We start from the raw sequence: 21151 nt of genomic DNA, 5'->3' as shown, positions 1-21151 counted from the left end.
GTGCCCCAACCACGTGGAATGACCTACTGTGCAGTTTAAATTCTCTCATAACATACGGTCAATTTAAATCTTTGATTGCAGACTTACCCCCACTTATCTGCAAGTTGCAACTGTTTTTAAACGGTGCTACAGTACTTAGAGGACTTAGACGACACTGCAAATGAGGGGTACCTCAATGTCTTTTGAGAATAAATAAAGGTTTGAATGAATGAATGAGGTATAGGCTCCTGTATTTTAACATCAGTTATGATGGTGGCACTTAATTTGGAGAGCCAACTATTTTCTGGGGCTGTATTTCAGTATAAAAAGGGTGGGAACCAATGGGCTAGTAGATTATGTCTAGATTAACATCAACATCACTAATTTTAGACACAAACATAGGTGTACGACTGTACGTACATACTAGTATGTAAAACACAACAAGCTGTACACAAACTACACATTACACTATATTTAATAATACATTATTAAGTAAATACATTATTTTCAGCACAGAGATCCTTTATGTCTGATTGAGCTATAGTAAAAACATCAAGTAATTGTTCTCTCCCAGTTGTGTTTGTTAGATTACCTGCTTACATTACATGGAGCGTAAGTGTAATGGACAAAGGTCACAAGAAACGTAATGTATAATAAATGTCTAATTTACTTTGATAAAATAGGGGAAAATCTCCAAATATTATCTATGAGCTTACAATGCATCCCGGTGTAATGTGTTGTGAGTTTATAGATTGGCTATATTAGTACGACAAAGTACAAAAATAAGGCTTAAAGGACCACTTCACCACTTTTCAACTTCTCTTCCTATAATTGGTCCTAACTAATGTTCATGATAAAATACCACCATTTTTTCTTACTCAGTCTGTGTCTCATTCTTCACTTGCACAATGTAGGAGGTGGGACTAAGGGGGACTTCCTGTTGGGATATCACCCCTGTGTTTGCTTCCTGTCCATCGGGAGTGCATGTAAGTCAGTCATTTTCTACGGACAATTATAGTATTTTCTCGTCACTTGTAATTTTTTAAATTACGTTTAAAAAAACCTTTTATTCATATGGTTCATTCATTTACCATTCGTTTTTATCGTAATGTTTTATTTAGGGTTTTTTTCTCAAGGGGAAAGTTGTATGCTCCAGTGCCTGTCTGTGCTGCTGCACTATACATACAGTACAGTGGAATACAGTACAGTACAGTACAGTACAGTACAGTACAGTACAGTACAGTACAGTACAGTACAGTACAGTGGAATACAGTACTCCACTGTACTGTACTGTACTCCACTGTACTGTACTGTACTCCACTGTACTGTACTGTACTCCACTGTACTGTACTCCACTGTACTATACTGTACTCCACTGTACTGTACTGTACTGTACCGTGCTTCACTGTACTGTGCTGCACTCCACTGTACTGTACTGTACTGTACTGTACTGTACTGTACTGTACTCCACTGTACTGTGCTGTACTGTACTGTACTCCACTGTACTGTGCTGTACTCCACTGTACTGTACTGTACTCCACTGTGCTGTACTGTACTCCACTGTGCTGTACTGTACTGTACTCCACTGTGCTGTGCTGTACTCCACTGTTCTGTACTCCACTGTACTGTACTGTACTGTACTGTACTGTACTGTACTGTACTCCTGTATGTATAGTGCAGCAGCACAGACAGGCACTGGAGCATACAACTTTCCCCTTGAGAAAAAAACCCTAAATAAAACATTACGATAAAAACGAATGGTAAATTAATGAACCATATGAATAAAAGTTTTTTTTAAACTTAATTAAAAAAATTACAAGTGACGAGAAAATACTATAATTGTCCGTAGAAAATGACTGACTTACATGCACTCCCGATGGACAGGAAGCAAACACAGGGGTGATATCCCAACAGGAAGTCCCCCTTAGTCCCGCCTCCTACATTGTGCAAGTGAAGAATAGGAAGGCTGTGGGCAGTTCAGAAACCCGTCCACCAGTGACATCATCGATGGTGAATCCAAGCTAATAGAAACGGCAGGCTTTCTTTTCCTGAAAAGTTGCAATGAATAAGTTGAAGCCATCGTTCTCACGATAATAAAAATCTAAATATATTTAAAAACAAATCTTGTTTAAAAAAAAATCTGCCTAGTGATGATGTCACTGGTGGACGGGTGTCCGAACTGCCCACAGCCCTCCTATGGGACACAGACTGAGTAGGAAAAAATGGTGGTGTTTTATCATGAACATTAGTGAGGATATGAAGAGATGTTGAAAAGTGGTGAAGTGGTCCTTTAAGTAATTAACCAAGAACAACACCGTTTTTCTTTCTCTTTCTGAGATCTAAGCATATCAATTAAAGATCGATGAATGGGGACCTGAAAAATCCTTTAGTTAATTAGTCCATGACACAGCAGAGGATTGTGTGCGTCAGTCCCAGCTAGGTATTGCCATCTGTTCTGCTTGGCACATCTGGCTTTAAAATGCCATGTGTTGCGAACACAAGCAGAAGAAGAATAAACGCACATTAAGAGCGACTTACACAAATCCTCTAAAATCCACTCTGGAACATCACAATAAAGCATTTCATCAGATCTGTGGCACAGGGTTTACAAGGAGAAAGGGGTGTGCATAGAATCGCCATGCATTTGGCATGCATCATATTGGACTGAGATTGAGGGATTGCACTAGAAAAGTGCAGCTCGGAGCACAGGTCTCCACCAGGACGGGAACGTTTGTGATGTTTGGACAAAATGTGTAGGACTAATATAAACATGTGTTTTTAAAAAAAAAGTGCATCCTGGTGGCGCTATAGAGCGTCGCAGTCCCGCCTCCTGTCATGACGACGCCAGGCCCAGGAAATTAATCCCAATGCACTTTTCCCATAGACATTTCAAAAAGTATTTATTTAAAGACGGTTACACCGGTGCAGTTACTGTATACGTAAAAACACGGCCTGTTATAGCACCAGCATTCAGGCCGATTTGAACATTTTCAAGTGGCATTTCTTCCTCGGCCTAGTGGGACAGTATGGAAAGAGACCATCACATGATTCACATCTGTTTCTATCCTGGATATCCTGGGGGTGATCGAACTGGCTTGGTCTTGTATTTAATTATCAGTTACATTATAATCTGTACTGTCATTGTTGTGGTGGTTACTGGTTAGGGCCATATACTGTATTGTAGTACAAATGTTAGATTACTATACCACAAAATCAATCTAGATTTGAATTTGTGCCAATTCCTCCCAAGAGTGTGAATGTACTGTAAAAATCATCATGAAAAAGCAATCCATAAGATGAACAATATAAAATGTAAATGAGGATGCTTTGATTAACTGACAGAAAATCAAACTAATTTACAGTAATAAAAACACAAGCAGGTGAGTATGATATGCACATGTCACTCTCTAGGTTTTCAATCCCAGGCTCAAAAGACAGCTGTGAAATAGGATTAGCCGTATTGTGGCAGATTATTAGAGAGCCAGCTGACTCAGCTATTTCCATGAGTTCATAGTTCATACTGTAGCAGTGTAGTTCAGTGAGCGATGACAGGACAGGACTGACAGGAATCTGATGTTAATGATGGTAAGTAATATTCATAAGCTCATGTCACCGCACATCCAACATTCTACTTTCCTACTTTAGTGCATCGGCATTGTAATTTACATAAACATCCAACGGGCAATACTTAATCACAACTTAATAACAACCTTATTCATAAGTGCGGCATACATTATACAATATTTGATAGTATTGTAATAGGTGGTTAGAGGTAGAAGAGTATGAATTAACTAATGTAGTCAAGAAACATCTCTTCAAACGTAGAGTTCAACCAGCTCGCTGCTGAAACACTTAACTGAAAGGGAATTAGAGTTCAACCAGCTCGCTGCTGAAACACTCAACTGAAAGGGAAATAAGCCTAATACCACCTTGAACAGAATGTTTTTTTCTGGATTTCTGACATTGCATTTAACATCTTAAATTCAGTCAGATAACTCACAAATAGATTTAACCAATATTTATGATAGAATGTGAATACAAGTGTGCATATAATATTTTATCTTAGCGTTCGGCTCTGCTACATTTTTCTCCCTGCTCAGCACAATTAAACACCATCATTAAACATTAAGAGCAGGGAGATAGATATACAACTAGGTGGAGACCTGTGCCCCCTCGGGCCAGGTTGTGGCCTCCTGGTGGCGCTATAATAGGCCAATGTGTCATTTCTTCTAACGCCTTGGATGGCAATTGGATGATTTGAGGCATTTTGTTCCAAAAATGTGTTTTGCAAAAATCCACCTGTTGGTGGCGCTATAACAGGCCAATGTGAAAGATTGTAAATTGCACGCTGCGTTCATGATTTGAGGCTTTTTGTTCAAAACGGGCCAATCCTGCAAACTTTGAAAGCCAATGTTAGCCAATTAGGATGGAATATGAAATATCGGACAGATCCGTCTTGAACACATGGCTATAGAATACTGTGTAACGAATTGTGGGATTTTTGTGCAGAATCTGGAGGAGTAATATCAAAAAATGTGTTTTAAAAAAGTCGGCCTCCTGGTGGCGCTATAACAGGCCGTTCTGGAAATTTTGGGGCAGAGGTTCATTGTTGGCATCCAGGGAGTGTGTGTGCAAAATTTGACATCGACCGGGTTAACGGTGCCGGAGATTAGCTGGTAACAGACGGACGGACACACTCACACACACACGGACAGTGTGTGAGTGCAAAACATACTCTCTCCCCATGCCTTCGGCCTGGTGGAGACAAAAACAACACCCCATGGGGAACAGAAATAGCAGTGCTGGGGTGGCGGTGGGAGCAAACATCACATAACAACAACGAGGAACCTATATGCACAAGGAAGGCAGGAAAAAAGCATGCCGTCTAGGTGAGCTTAAATACCCTGCCCAATTGGTCAGCTGACTGCCACATCAGCGTATGACATGTGGGTCTTGCAAACACGGTATACACCCACAAAGTAATGCTGCATATTAACCCCTCAATTATGTATGCGCCCTTGAGCATAGCATGAAGTCACTCGAGTATATCTGACTGAACTAACTCTGCAAGTTACGTATCATTTGTCAAACTCTAGATCTAAACTAGAAACTAGAAACTGCCTTTGTGGCTAGCCCCCTGCCTGCTAACCTGACTCCGCCAGATGGGGCAGCAGAGTACACTGGGTTCCCCCCTCCTGCTCCCATCTGGGAACTCTCAGGCAGACTAGATGCTCCGGCCACCAAGCGGCCTGGCCAATCAGCGGCAGTTAGAGGCGGGATCAAGGCATACACAGTGCTGCCTTGATCCCGCCACTAGCTGCCGCTGATTGGAGCAGGAGGGGGGAACCCAGTGTACTCTCTGCTGCCCCATCTGGCGGAGTCAGATGCACAATGTGAGTGTCAGTCTGACACATTGGACTAGTGGTGCTCCCTGCACAAGGCCAGTAAGCTCACCTTTTCATGACAAGTTCTATAGTAAAGTATGCATGGAGCAATGGCCCTTGGCAATATCAATATAGATTCTAGGTAAACAATGTGTTCTGATATTATTCATACCAGAAATTGATGCATTCTTCTTACCATACACAATAGTGTACCTGTACCTGTCAGTCCAGCTCTAATAATGGAAGGCAAAACAACTACTGTAAATCTATATGAAATTGTATTCCAGCGTTCTTGATATGGTACTGAATATACAGTATACCAAAGCTGCTATGTTACAGAGAGGCTAGATTTATTAATTTATTCTATTGAAATGTGGCTAATTATTGCTGTGGAATGTGAATGGAGTTGGAACAACAGATGTTCAGGAGGAGGAGAACCGCACATTGGCCCTGCCCTTCATGCCACTCTCCGCCCTCCACGTCAATCTACCTGTCCCCATTTATACCTGCCCAGTACCACCCAGAATCCTCCATGTTTCGCCCGCCTCGCTGCGTTGCACACGCCTTCCTAGGCTTCTCGCAACCCACCCCCACCCCTTCACCTCCATAGCAGCTCCTCTCCCCGCTCCCCCCAAAGGAGCTTTTTCGGCACTAGAACTACTACATTCACTTTGCCAAAAGTGGATCAAACGATTAAAACAAAACTCTCTTCTCTCCTTCTCAGGTTCCTGCTGGGGGTTATCGTCCATGCGCACCGTAAGACGAACGCCTTACGACGAACGCCATACGACGAGTGCCATACGACCTCCTCCCCAAAGACTCCAGGGTCGGCGACCCCCCCTGGAACCTACACATCTGCATTCCTTCATCCTTCCTTCATCCCTCCATTTCTTCACTGTCAATAAATCCCTTAAACCTCCCCAATGGTGTGTTTATTCCGACTAGTGAAATAGTTGTTAAAAGAAATATTACTGAGGCAGAACGTATACAGTTACTATAGGCTCACTTGCAGCCTAACATAGCTCACAATAACATGAGATGCTGGGGGAATGCTACTGTATTCACCTGTTTCCTAGGCTGTGTGTTTTCCACTTCCTGTCGATTTGATCCAATGAAATCCAATGAAACTGGTCAGATGACCAATAATATCCAATGAAATCGACAGGAAGTGGAAAACACAGCCTAGGAAACAGGTGAATAGCTAAGGTTAACACAGAACACAAAGTAAAAGTTTAAACGGAAAGTCAACCCAAATGTAACCACTGTCTATCATATTTGGTTCACTAAATCTTTGCTGGACCCACGGTGTCAGCTTGCCAAGCTGTGGCGTGGGCATACGCAAATTTAGGACACTCATGGATGCTTACATTTCATGGAATGGCGCCTGACTGTGCAAGATGAAACGTCCATGGATGAATTGGAGGATCATGTGAGGAACTGCAATGGTGCAGGAGCAAATTGTTATACAATTTGGGTTGATTTTTCCTCTCAAAAGCTTTGGAATGGGTTTTGATATGATGGATTTTAGCTGGACTCCAGGCATTCTGAAACCTAGGGGATATCACATTTTCTGGATGATAGTAAGATAGGGATGGGGTAAATGAATTGGAAGCACATAACTGAAAACCCTTACCCATGAACCCAAGGATAACCAAGGGCTGGGGGCAGGATCTCCGTTCTTGGGTTTTGCAGGATGAAAGATGCCAAAGAGAGAGTGAGTGAGGAAGGGATTGAGTACAGACTGATGAAGGGTGGAACACAGAGATGAAATGTGCTCTCTGCCCCAAATCCAACCCTGTGCCTCTGAAGGCAAGTAAGGACAGGGGGCATGTTAGGTTAGGCCCTACCTACAGAATCAAACTAAATCCTATTATTCAGAAACAGCTGGTGATTATTCTTTTTCTGGAGTATCATCCAGTTCTGAGAAACCTGTATCAAATATTAAAGTAATAGCCTATAAGCATATGCACTGCTTGCAAGTTGCAACAGAAAACTATACTTTACATGTTTTTATTTGAAAAGAGGATTTTTGCTATGGCATGATAGAGCACATGACACATGAAACAGCCACTGGCAGACACATAATATAGGGCCCTAACGTATGCCATGGCTTACCCGCATATAGTGGGTTTAGAACCTTCCACTATCCGTAAACCTTCCACTATCCGGGTGGAGGTGTGGCCGTGGGCGTGTTGATGCGCTTTCCTTGAAATAAGCCTATCTCACAGAATTTCCCCGCCCCCCTAAATACGCCCCCTTTCGGGGTTAGTGGTGATAGCGTGACGTCACTCCATAGACGCTACATGTTAAAAGAGGTTATTTAAGAAGTCTACAACTTTTGTTTTCTCAAGGTAAGGTTTGTTCTATCTGCTCGACCTGATTTACCATCTTGTTTGCTTCATAATAATATTGGTCTGTCACATTTTTACATTAGAAAATGTACTTAGATTCTCCAGAGAAAAAAACGTGTAAATGCCCATGTTAAAGTCACCACTATTTACCGGAAGTGGGCGTGAAAAACGGGCTGTGAGATAGGCCTATTGCTATCTTGCCCACACAGGTTTAGGACAGCGGTAAGCGCCTCCTCAGACCACCGGCAATGCGAATTCCGTTTGATAGAAGAACGTGCTCCTGAGATGGAGCTGCCTCGACGCACAATGTTGCAGAACATTCACAGCCCAGAGGTCTTGTTCTGTCTTAATTCTCCACAAATCTCTGCATGTAATCTTACTATAATCAGCAGGGTGTCAATTCCTTGTGTCCATTGTGTGTTTACAGTATATAATTGTTTATTCAAAGAAGTTATTTAATTTGTGCATTTCATTGTGCGCAGAACAAAGTCCCTGCTTTATTGTGAGTGAGATAGAGGAGCTACTGGACACACAAAACAACCCTCTGTATCAAATATAAATGTATTCCAAGGCAGCGGTGTGCGGCTCTTCCATGGGCCATAGTGTAAGGCAAGATATAATAATGTTTTGTGCAGTCTTCTCTTAAAGGCAATGCAATAGCATGTGGCCCAGTGATTGGTTTCAGTATTGTAACTCCCAAACCAAACATATGCACCTATGCATAATGTAACGGGTAGGGGAGGTGTTTTAGGGGGGTGCAGTACTTAGTTTAGACAGTTTTTGGTTTAGACTAGTCATTGGTTAGACCAGTCAATAGTCATTAGTCCCACAACGGGGTGCATACTTAGTTTAGACTAGTCATTGGTTGGTTGTAGTTGTAGGACTAATGACTGGTCTAACCAAATGACTAGTCTAAACTAAGTACTGTCTAAACTAAGTAGTGCACCCCCTACAACTACAACCTATCTCAAACCCTCACCCTAAACCTAACCTCCCACGGGGCAGCACACCTAAACCTAACCTTAAAGGTATATTCAGTGATTTCACTTAATTCAAATATCACTTATTTTTTCTTATTTTTTGGATAATCCTCCCTACTATAAAGTGTGCTGACCATATAAGGAGTTCCTCCCTGTCCCCAGTGAGCCCCTGGGGTCAAAAAACCCTAGTTTCGGTTTGGGCTTTGGGTGGCAAAGCCTTCATCCAATCAGGATGAGAGGGGCCTTCCTCCAATCATGATCGAGTGGGGCGGGCATTGGTGCACGTGCTGTTGGTCTGTTGTACTTCCCACTGTAGAGCGTGTGCATGTGCACATCTTGTTACCGGGTGGACCGGGTTTTTTTCCAAATCACCCAAATCACTGAATGCTCCTTTAACGCATGTCTAACCAATGACAAGTCTAAACTAAGTATGCACCCCGTTTTGGGGATTTAGGCTGGGGTACAAGATAGCAATTCTTACAGGGAACGCCTGTAATTACGGATTATGGGACCTATCTTGCATCAGAGGCACTAAATCCGTAATTTGGGGATTTAGCATTGTGTAAGAGCCGCGCATCCTGCCTTGAAATTGGAATACATTTATATTAGATATAGAGGGTTGTTTTGTGTGTTCAGTAGCTCCTCTATCTATCATCCAATCCGCGACCAACAACAAGGACACTGCTGATTATAGTAAAATTACAATCACAGAGATTTGTGGAGAATTAACGAGACCTCTGAGCTGCGAATGTTCTGCAACATTGTGCGTCGAGGCAGCTCCATCTCAGGAGCACGTTCTTCTATCAAATGGAATTGGCATTGCGGGTGGTCTGAGGAGGCGCTTTCCGCTGTCCTAAACCTGTGTGGGCAAGATAGTAATTTCAAGGAAAGCGCATCAACACGCCCACGGCCACACCTCCACCCGCAAAGGCGGCAAGATGTATAGTGGGTTGCGTGACCGCAAGATAGCGTTTACGGATAGTGGAAGGTTCTAAACCCGCTATATGTGGGTAAGGCATGGCATATACGTTAGGGCCCTTAGTGCCTGTGATGCAAGATAGGGCCCATAGCCTTTTTTGGCCCTTTAAAGGAGAATTCCAGACTAGCCTTTTTTTGTTTTGTTTTTTACAGCATTCTGATGATCATGTTACAATTTACAGGAGCTTGTAAACAAACACGTTTAGTTACACGCTGATCCAGCGGGGGTATTGTAATCGCCAGCATGTGGCCGATTGGCCGTGAGCCTAATTGTTTGTCCGACAGATTTAATCCGATGTCGATCAGACCCGTTGGATGAGTTGGGTGAAGGGGTCAGGAGTCGACCTCGGTCAAAGTTCACGACCTCGGTCAAAGTTCACGGTCACATCGCAAGATCATACTGTAGCCATGATGTGACCATACTGAAGCATGTGGCACTGGTCTAGCATCTGAGTGCTTTTCAAATGGAGGATCAAAGGGAGGTCAGTGACGCTGCACGCACATCCATTCCACATACCATTTAAAGGCAGGTGCTCAACTAAAAAGAATATGGATCAAAGGCAAGAATTAAATAAAATAAAAATCACACTTGTGTGAAGTGAGGGGCGCTCTTATCATCATAAATCATCCAATCAAATCATCACATTCCGTGCTACAAAAACATTCTGTGCTACAAACACATTCTGTGCTCAAACACACAAAGCTGTTCATAGGAGGGGCTAGCGCCCCTCAAAAAAAGAGTTTGCACACTGAATAGGGTCTTAACTCAGAGGGGTACAAATGTAACTACATGGAACCTTACTGACCATTTTGTTACATTTGTACCATCTCAATGTTAAATTAACATTGAGGATTTTACAATGCAAAAGCAGTGGAAAAGTTACTCACTCTGCATTGGAGAAAAGAAGACCTCAGATACAGGAGCTAGCTTGGTCCATTTGTACTGAGGTACAGGCTTCCCATGGCTAGACTTACAGCTCAGTGTCACGTTTCCCTTCAGCACTGGTTCCCCTGTCATTGTACACACCGGAGGAGAGGGGGGGACTGGGTGGTAGAAGAAATGGAAACGCACGCACGCACGCACGCGCGCACGCACGCGCGCACGCACACACGCACGCACGCACGCACGCACGCACGCACACACGCACACACGCACACACACACACACACACACACACACACACACACACACACACACACACACACACACACACACACACACACACACAGGCTGAGTGAGGCTGATGAACTGTTATATAAATTAAAAGAGACAACTCTACGAAGCATATCGGAATCTTAAAATGTGTTTCAGTACCCGTTCAAGTAAAGGTGAACTTCTATCTGTACACTACTACAACTATGTTTACTGTACCAGTTTAATGCCCCTTTAAGAATACACTGAGTACTGTATATATTTAATTAATAATACACATAGTGTATGACAACTACTATCTGTAATAGGGCTGGGTCAGAAAAAAGGAATGTATAAAATCTTCTCAAATGTCTAGCTGCTTTGTAGCAGCGTGTTTCCAGAAGGAAAAACTATTCAAACTCTCAAAATGCCAATCACAGCTGAATACATCAGGGATTTACAAAGCTTAGATATTTGAACACAGTAAAATCACAGTAAAACACAGTAATCTCTGACGGTTAACTACCCTCTCTGACATTACACATTTAAATACTCTCAGAGTTAAATTAACACTGATGATTGGTGACACTGACTAGATCATTACCTTTAACATGAAGGAGAAGGTTTCCTTTGAAGCTAGTGAGGCCAGAATCTCCAAAGTAGAGGACATCGCAGGTGTAGCGCCCTGAGTCGGATTCTTGGGTGTTGTTGATGTAGATGGACAGGTTGGCAGAGGGCATGGCCTTGCTGAAGTTAACCCTATGGGTGAATGCATTCGGTATAATCGGTCCACCTACCTCACCTGAGCTGAAAGATATTATCTGCACAGAGCCAAAGAAAACAGCAAGAGGATTTCTACAGTTAGAATTCTGCCACTGTAAAGCTAGAATTATTTGCATAAACACGGTTTAATAATGAGAAAATTCCTAAATTGCTTTGAATGAATTCTCTCTCTCTCTCTCTCTCTCTCTCTCTCTCTCTCTCTCTCTCTCTCTCTCTCTCTCTCTCTCTCTCTCTCTCTCTCTCTCCCTCTCTCCCCCTCTCTCTCCCCCTCTCTCTCTCTCTCTCTCTCTCTCTCTCTCTCTCTCTATTCAAAAATAAACAAATACATATTATTTCTGCTATACGCATATTGAGCCTCCTGCAGATTAACCATATAACACAATTCAACATCCTTCGTACAGATGGTGGAGGTTGAATTTTAGGCAGATTTTCTGGTTGAGATAAGCTTGCAGGCAACAGACAGTTAAACTATTGAGATTATTATAATCACAGCAAATGCCAAACACTATTATACAGACTGACACACACGCACACACAGTCACTAGCAGCTTTAGGATATGTCATAGCGGATATGTACCAGAGCTAAAATGCCATTAGCATCACTCTTAAACTCATTACTAGCATCCTTCCGTTTTGTATTAAGACATTAGCAGTGGTGTTGGTCATGATCCTCCTCTGTACAGATCAGCAACTATTTTACCTTTCATGTCACGGACATGTCTCCAGAGATTAGGACTGCAACTGTTTTCTTTGCAACCAAAAAGCATTTTTTATACATATATATTTTCTTTCTTCAAAACAACAAATTAGAGATAAATGTTCTTTGCTGGTTCACTCACATGCAAGTTGCGTGCTTCATTGTCGAAGTTCCACATGACAGAGTTTTTGGCAATGTCTGATCTAGGGCTATACCAGGCCTGCAACACAACCCTTTGGCCTTCCACCACCTCCATCTCTGTTCTGGGGATCTCCAACCTCTCAGTGTCACCTGGAAAAGCAACATGACACAAACATCATGCTATGCTTGAACAAGTAAATTAAACAACAAAGAATGAGATGACATTGGTAAGTTTACATCATAGTTGCTATGTAAACAGTTCTGGCAAGGTCAATATGAATAGGAGTGTAATTATTGGTAAGCAGAATATTGACAGAATATCAGTTTTGATTGATTGATTGAAGTATTTATTAACTGTTTGCAGAATGAGTACATTTCACATGAAAGCACAACTCAATACAAAGGCTGTTACTGTGGACGACACACTGATAAAGCATTACACTTGTTTACAACAGGGTCCACCATTTTCATTTTTCAATTCATCAGATTAGTTTTTGCCCCTATTTTCCTCTAAATATTGATACTGTGACCTTGTGATAACAATGCAAGGAAAGCAAATTTTATATCCAAAGGCAATTCAAAGTGCTTTACTTTACATAATGCATAAACAAATATTTAAAGGCAAAGAAAAACCACACCAGAGAAAGCACACTTCTCAAGTTCTCATGTACACTATAAACCAGTAAACTTGTATTGAGCAGGAATATATTATATAGAGGGTATGCACATGTATAAAGTGAGTGGCAAATCGAGTGGCAAAGTGAGTTTAATGTCGTTTAACATCGTTTAATGCAGTCAGATATGACGTTTCTGTTTGGATGTATCAAGGCCAGAAAGTATTTTTTTGCCACTCAGTAGGCGTTCCCGCATAGCTTCCGGGTATGATGATGATGATGTCACGCCTCACACGCATACCCTCTATTGTCTAGGAGGCAGACTATTATCCTTCTGTTTCAGCCACCAACCTGAAGGCAACTGTCAAAATGCAACTGTTCTAAAAACTGTTAATAAAGAATATTGATTGCATTCAGTCAGTGAACAACAAGCATTTTTCGTCAAACGTAAAACTGTAATTAAATTGTGTGTGTATTTGTATTAATTCAATTAATTAATTTAGCAATCCTGGTAGCAAGGGATTGAAATGGATTAAAAATAAAACCTCAATAAACTGTTTCAATGGATTCTGTCTTTGTTTACACTGTGACTGTGGTATTGTCTCATCTAGGATAATCAAAGATCATTGCTGGGATCAAAGCCTCAAAGGTCAGTCAATCCTTGATCCTCATGGCCCTGAAGACAGAAGAACAAGATCCAGTTAGCTTACCCTCGTGCCATGTTGACATTTGTAGTAATTTCTAGATTCAAGTCAAGTGTATACATTAAGTGTAATCCCGTATACCAATGCTAAGCCATACTCGCTGAGGAAAACCCAAACATACAATGCCCCACAGCAGAAGACACTGAGCACATTAGTAAGATAATATCTGAAGTAGAATACTGACTTCATCAATGTTTAAAGATAATAGTTCCCTGTACACGACTATGGAGTGGAGCTTTATGTAACCCAAACACTGCACTCCTCCAACACCAACATTCTCATATCTCACTGACTGCAGCCTACCAGACAGTTCTCCTATGGAGACAATTGGAGTGATATTCAGCCGAGGCTTCCTCCCACTCCAGATGAAAGTACTTAACCAGCCTTCTAGTACCTTGATAACCTTGTTTGTCAACAATACAGGAATCATTTGCAATGGATAAAGTATTCTGGGGAGAATATTCATTTTGATAAGAGCTATCCTACCTAGCCAAGAGAGGGGTTGAATTTTTTTTTTGACGTGCCATAGAGCATGCTATATGTAGGACTATAGAGCGTCGCAGTCCCGCCTCCTACCCTGGACCAGGAAATGAAACCCAATGCATTTTTCCCATAGACATTTCTTAAAGTATTTATTTAAAGACGGTTACGCCGCGGACAAAGCCAACTCGAGTCGTGACAACTCATGACAACACAAACAATATTTTGGACCAAACAAATAATTACAAAGAAGAAAAACAACAAAAAAAGTGTTGTAACCTTCCGTTTTTTTCTTCTTTCTAATTATTTGTTCGGCCCAAAAAATTGTGTTTGTTGTCATGATTTGTCACGACTCGAGTTGGCTTTGTCCGCGGCGTAAACGTCTTTAAATAAATACTTTCTGAAATGTCTATGAGGAAAATGAACGGAGAATCATTTCCTGGTCCAGGGTAGGAGGCGGGACTGCGACGCTCTATAGCATGCCAAAGTTTGTGCTATTGCCATTGAGAATGCATTGGGCGTTTAAGTTAAATAACTCAGAAACAACAAATCATTTCAAAGTAAAAGGTTCCAGCATGTGTATCCACAGTAAGCTGAATTATAAAATGTGTGAATGGAGTTTCTAGGTGAAAGTGTTTTTTTTTACGTGCCATAGAGCTGCCATTGAGCCCCATTATACATTTCTCAAATTTGAAAGCACTATATTTCTAAAACTATGAAACATTTCAAAGATTCCATTTCAGCCAACCATGTCCACCGTAAGATGAACCTAAATAGGTTTGAATGGGGTTTCTAGGTGTAAGTATGTCACGTCTACAGTACTGTACATTTTAGTGTCAAAATAAGGCATAGGTCTACATTGCATTTGCATTTGTCATGATGTTGCACTCCACTCTTCAGCCTGTAATGTCTTAAGTTGCGTTCAGACCTGAATATTCAGAGCGACGTGATTACATACAAAGTCAATGCAAAGTAAAACGATTGAAGCGACTGGAGACAAATATATATCTTATGGTTTGAACGTACCTTTAGTTACAGACAGAACCATTTCCTTTATAAGGTAAACAAGACAAATAAACCAAATAAACAGCAATTCAATCTAATCTGGGCACATCGTGGTTTTGGTGGTATGTGAAGACTCAGAGAAAATCAAGCTCACAAAATGGTGTACAAAAAGCACTCACAACGGCAGCGTTCATTTTTGAATAAATGACTCTTGACGCATCTGTATGGTAGACTCTACCATACAGATGCGTCAAGAGTCATTTGTTCAAAAATTCTACTCTACCAGTATGTATCTGTATCTGTATAGAACTCGCACATGGGGTAGGATGTTACCTGAAGCCCAATGCACAGTATATCTCCACTGCACAAGCAACAGCAGAAATTTGGTTTGAGACTTTAAGACCCCCTCATGATTATTGATTAAAGTACAGTATCAGCTTGAACATCTACATATACGAGAGAGAGAGAGAGAGAGAAAGAGAGAGAGAGAGAGAGAGAGAGAGAGAAAATGGAGTCTTTATTTTTTGACAATAATGCAAAAAATATATAAAAGCAAAGCAATCTGTCTACAGAATCTACATGGTCTGTTCAGTAGCACCAATGGCAATGACGTGCGCCGCTGAAGGAGAAACGATGAGAATGTAGGATGAGGAGAGATAAAAGAAAAGCCAGCAAACTGTCAACTCACAAGGTGCCCAGTCCTCTGAACTGGACAGCTGAATTTGGATCAGCTGATCCCAGCAGTCGTCGTCCTCCTGTTCTGCCAGTTTGAAGCTTGGCCCCCAAAAAATAACCAGCTTGGTGAAAAAACAATAGCACCAATAGCTGCAGATAACACTATACGTTTGAAAAGAGTGTCTCAACTGCCAAGCCTCCAGCTTACATAGACTCAAATGGATAATGTACAATAAAGTAGGGATAGCTACGACGCATACACAGACAGCTGGAACGACGGTTAGTGAAAGAGGAGGAAAGTGATGCTGCATGTGTGGAATCTATGGATGTGAGAGCGAGAGAGAGAGAGAGAGAGAGACAGAGAGATTAATACAATCTTGATTTTGACATATAGGTTTTGGTTGCAGTTTCTCTACGCTGTCTTCTTCCCCCAGGGATTTTCTGACTGACACCATCTCTTTGGTGTCCCTGTCCCTTCATATTCCGTGAATTTGATTAATCCTGTTGACTAATCCCACTTCCCCCCCGTAAAAAATCCCAGGCTCAATCCCTCAACTCACTTTGGCTTCTCACTTCTCGTGAGCAAATATAGCTCAGCTGGACATTGATGTTATGATGTAACTAACACATGGTCACTCTGGCAACCCACACTGTGGTTTACTGTAACACAACATTGACATTCACTTAAGTGCTAATTAGCACATCACTCATGTCGTGTGAACTGAGCCCGTTTTCCCACTTCATGTCAAAGGGACATTTGAAATAAATCACGCACACAAACTAACTATTGTTGAAACTATGAAATTGTGTGTGTGTGTGTGTGTGTGTGTGTGTGTGTGTGTGTGTGTGTGTGTGTGTGTGTGTGTGTGTGTGTGGTGTGTGGCCTATACATATACAGATTATACACGCACGCACGCACATGCGCGCACACGCACACACACACACACACACACACACACACACACACACACACACACACACACACACACACACACACACACACACACACACACACACACACACACACACACACACACACAAACAAATCTCATCTCATCTAATCACAGTGTCCTGAACTCGTACCCTACCCTGCTTTTGTCAGTGTGATGTTGGAATGGTGGAGTGTAATAAAATCATCCATGGGTTATGCATGTACACTATGAGATTAGAATCTTCATAATCAGCATAATCTTTTTTTGTTTTGTTCTGGATTTTAAACATGTTTTGTCTTACAAATCCTCTTATTGTTGAGACCACATTTTGGTCACCTTGACCAATGCATCAATTTACTGAAAATGGTCTGACTGGTTCTAGTGGACCACAGTCCAGTTCACAGCATTATAGCTAGGCGGGAAATTGATGTGATAGTTCAGTCACATCACTGAGGATACGTCCCAGGTGCATCCATGTATGTATGTATTTTGTTTAGTTATTCTATTTATAGTGACTCATAGGAATAGACTACGTGACAACCAGGAATAGTCTGGTGACCACCGGAGAGACGGGTGGCAGCCGGAAATTAGACGGCACCCGGGAGCAGTATGGGTTGGCGCCCCAGCCTGTGTCTTCCGTGAGGAAGAAGCCCAACAAACCCATGGTGAGGCCTTTAGGAGGGCCATTCAAGCCTCAAGCGGAGCCTGCGGCACCACCAAGGGCAAGGTGGAGCCTGCGGAACTGTTGCGGCTCGAGAATCCACCATTCCTGAATGAAGTGCCTGGTGCTGGGAGTCTGGTGCAACGCACAGGGCCTGACCTGGTGAGAGCAGGAGTGGACCTGGTGAGACGTAGGAGGGGCCCGGACAGGAGTCAACCCACAGAGCCTAGTCCTTCCACGCGCCAGAATGGTACCTCCCAGTCCCGGCAGAGTAGTTCAGGAAGAACGGATTGTGTGGCCCTGGTTTTTCCCTAATGGGACTGATCGAGGGTAGCTACTGGGACGTAAGTCGGGACTTGATCACCCCGGCTGGGTCACCTGAGTGAGGGGTATGATGTTGCGAGACCCGAAACCCCGATGACCTTAGGAAACATCACTGAGGATACGTCCCAGGTGCATCCATGTATGTATGTATTTTGTTTAGTTTAGTTGGTGATGAAAGCATGAAATTCGGCACAGATGACCTTCATATGACCCTAATTGATAATCAACCTCGGGCCACGCATAATTCCACCATTTTTCAAGATGGCCGCCAGTTTGCAATTGGACATATACGTTTTGGACTATATCACTTTGCTAGGGCTGTAAATCTTTGATTTCACCATCATTTTGATATAAGAGAAGATCAAAATAACTTTAGGTTTCAATATGGTGGCATGTTTTCTAATATGGCTGCCAATAAACTGCATAAATGTACATCTGCTCATGGTTAATGCACAGTTGGTGATAGAAACATGACATTTGGCACAGATCACCTTCATGACACCCTAATTCATAATCAACCTTGGGCCATGCAGAATTCCTAAATGTGTCAAGATGGCCGCCAGTTTTAAAAATGGCTGCAACTGGACCTATATTTTGGACTATAGCACTTTGCTGAGGCTGAATCTTTGATTTCCACCTAAGGGAATATGTCCTGGAGGTATTTCTACCAAGTAAGATACAAAATAACATTAAGTTCCAATATGGTGGCATGTTTTCCAATATGGCTGCCGATAAATTGCATAACTGTACATCTGCTCATGGTTAATCCACAGTTGGTAATACAAGTATGACATTTGGCACAGATTACCTTTATACCACCCTAATTGGTAATCAACCTCGGGCCACGCATATTTCCTCCATTTTACAAGATGGTCGCCAATTTGGTCGATAAATGATTATGGTTAATCCACATGATTTTATAACATGAGCTCCAACACCACATGTGCTTAAATAATAATTGTATTAATAATTACCATACACAGAATCCATTTAGGTTTTCAATGACCTAGGTTCAAATAGCGTGGCATATTTTGAAATATGGTCACCATACACAAACTTAGATCCTATAAAGCTTGGTGAAGGTTTTTGGCACATCTTTGCAGCTTGGTATGCAGTTATGGCTTTGTGCAGATTCTTAGTTTTGTCTGTCTTGTTACAGGTCATTCAAAAGCTACCAAATCACTTTAAAATGTGGCGCAAATGGGCAGATGTTACTTTTAAGGCTGCTGCGAGTGAATTTAGCCGAAGATACTTTACACTTCTCTTCTGATATTAACTTCCTTTTTCTTTCCAATTTTGATATTTTTAACTTCTGTTACCATGAGTCTTGGTATGTAGCTTTGTTCAAGTGTCAACTGAAATCCATCATCAAGTTGCCTGGGGTAAAAAATAATTGGCATGCAATTAATTTTGTAAAAACAACTGTGTTAGTTCAATCACTGTGTTTTGTTATGGCCGCGTTGCGTCGTGTGAGGGCTTCGGAGGCAGCCAATCATGACTAGGTTGCTACTACGCGATTTGCTACACAAGTCTCATATAGCTTAAGCGGCATTTCAGAGTATGTGGTCAGACTCCCATTGGCTTTAATAGGGGCAGTCAATCATGACTAGGTCACTAAAATAAAATGAGCTGTTGTATGCCAGGTTTCCACCTGGCAAAAAATACACTACAATAATTATGGGATACAACTGGGCTGGGCTCAGTAACATCACTATCCTACCCCCAGTCCGATCATTCATCCAATGCTATGTAATTCCTATATGATCTGTACACCTTCCGAAAGACTAAAGCCCTGTCTTCCTTGGCTCGGCTCTCCCGCGCTGGCACATCATGTCAATTCAGGTGCGGCTGTTTAACTTTAATTTGGGGCAAGCTAAAACAGCATTTAGGAAACTAGAAAATGTATTAGCATTGAACCCCATGCTGAGTATCACAGCTATAGTGTCAACCAGTGTACCCTGGTACTGCAATAACACAATAAAAACTTGTCAATTGGGCTTTTGAAAACCTGTCAGGCATCTTCCCAAATTGAGGAATTCTGCATGGCACGAGGTTGATTACCAATTAGGGTGGTATAAAGGTGATCTGTGCCATATTTCATGCTTGTATCCGGTCTGTGTATTATCCATGAGCAGATGTACATTCATGCAATTTATCGGCAGCCATATTGGAAAACATGTCACCATATTGGAACTTAATGTAATTTTGTTATCTTACCTGGTAGAAATACCTCCAGAACATATTCTCTTATATCAAAATTAGGGGGAAATCAAAGATTCAGCCCCAGCAAAGTGATATTATCCAAAACGTAGGTCCAGTTGCAGCGATTTTGAAAACTGGCGGCCATCTTGAAAAATGTAGGAATTCTGCATTGCCCAAGGTTGATTATGAATTAGGGTGTCATAAAGGTGATCTGTGCCAAATTTCATGTTTGTATCACCAACTGTGCATTAACCATGAGCAGATGTACATTTATACAGTTTATTGGCAGCCATATTGGAAAACATGCCGCCATATTGGAACCTAATGTTACTTTTTATATCGTACTTGGTATAAATACCTCCAGAACATATTCTCTTATATCAAATTGAGGGGAAATAAAATATTTACAGCCCCAGCAAAGTCATATAGTCCAAAAACGTATGTACAGTTGCAGCCATTTTTAAAACTGGCGGGCCACCTTGAAAAAATTGGAATTCTGCGTGGCCCGAGGTTGATTATCGATTAGGGTCATATGAAGGTCATCTGTGCCAAATTTCATGCTTTCATCACCAACTGAACTATCATGTATTGAAAACAGCTATTTCCCGCCTAGCTATTATAGAAAAATAAATCTCCAAGAGCAGTACTAAACTAGAAAGATGCAATTCTGGAAAAATTGTGGTTGCCGCAATCGCTAATATAGCCCCCCCCCACTAAGTTTGCTAGCCAATTACAATGTCAAGTCCCTGCGATCATGTGTAAGTAATTCGGAGGGGATTTATCCCCCCAAAATCATGTTTTTGCAACAAAAATTACATTATGAAAATGGAAAAACCACCCTAAACATGTGATTCAAATTTGGGTTTGATTGGAAATTCTGTTCTGTTTTGTAAAATAGGCCCCTCCCACTAACTTCGGAAGCCGATTACGGCCGAACGATATGCACTATCAAAATTCTGCCTGTGGTGATTTGGACAAAATATGTAGGAGTAGGAGCAAAAAGTGTGTTTTGAAGAAAATTCGAAATGGCGGAAAATCTATCCTGACGGAAATGGGCGAGGCTGATAGTATGAATGATACCAGTTGGTTAACTTGGCAATCAAAGGACTGGAGTACAGCTGATGGACAT

The 21151-nt window shown here is 41.8% G+C and overlaps 1 protein-coding gene across 2 annotated transcripts in view; it reads right to left on the bottom strand.

The window, feature by feature from the left end:
* The window catches only part of esamb (endothelial cell adhesion molecule b), a 59005-nt gene that overhangs the window by 2643 nt on the left and 35211 nt on the right, over positions 1-21151 (bottom strand). For both annotated transcript variants that reach the window (XM_079513973.1, XM_079513974.1), the window contains exons 2-4: positions 12427-12575; positions 11409-11625; positions 10561-10716 (exon numbers count right to left, since the gene is read on the bottom strand). In XM_079513973.1, coding sequence (XP_079370099.1) covers positions 10561-10716; positions 11409-11625; positions 12427-12575 — 522 coding nt within the window. The remainder of the gene's footprint in view (positions 1-10560; positions 10717-11408; positions 11626-12426; positions 12576-21151) is intronic.

This window comes from Electrona antarctica (genome assembly GCF_951216825.1).
Source record: "Electrona antarctica genome assembly, chromosome: 11".
Lineage (NCBI taxonomy): Eukaryota > Metazoa > Chordata > Actinopteri > Myctophiformes > Myctophidae > Electrona > Electrona antarctica.
Note: the sequence above shows the minus strand (reverse complement) of the source record. Positions and strands in the feature narration are given on the sequence as shown.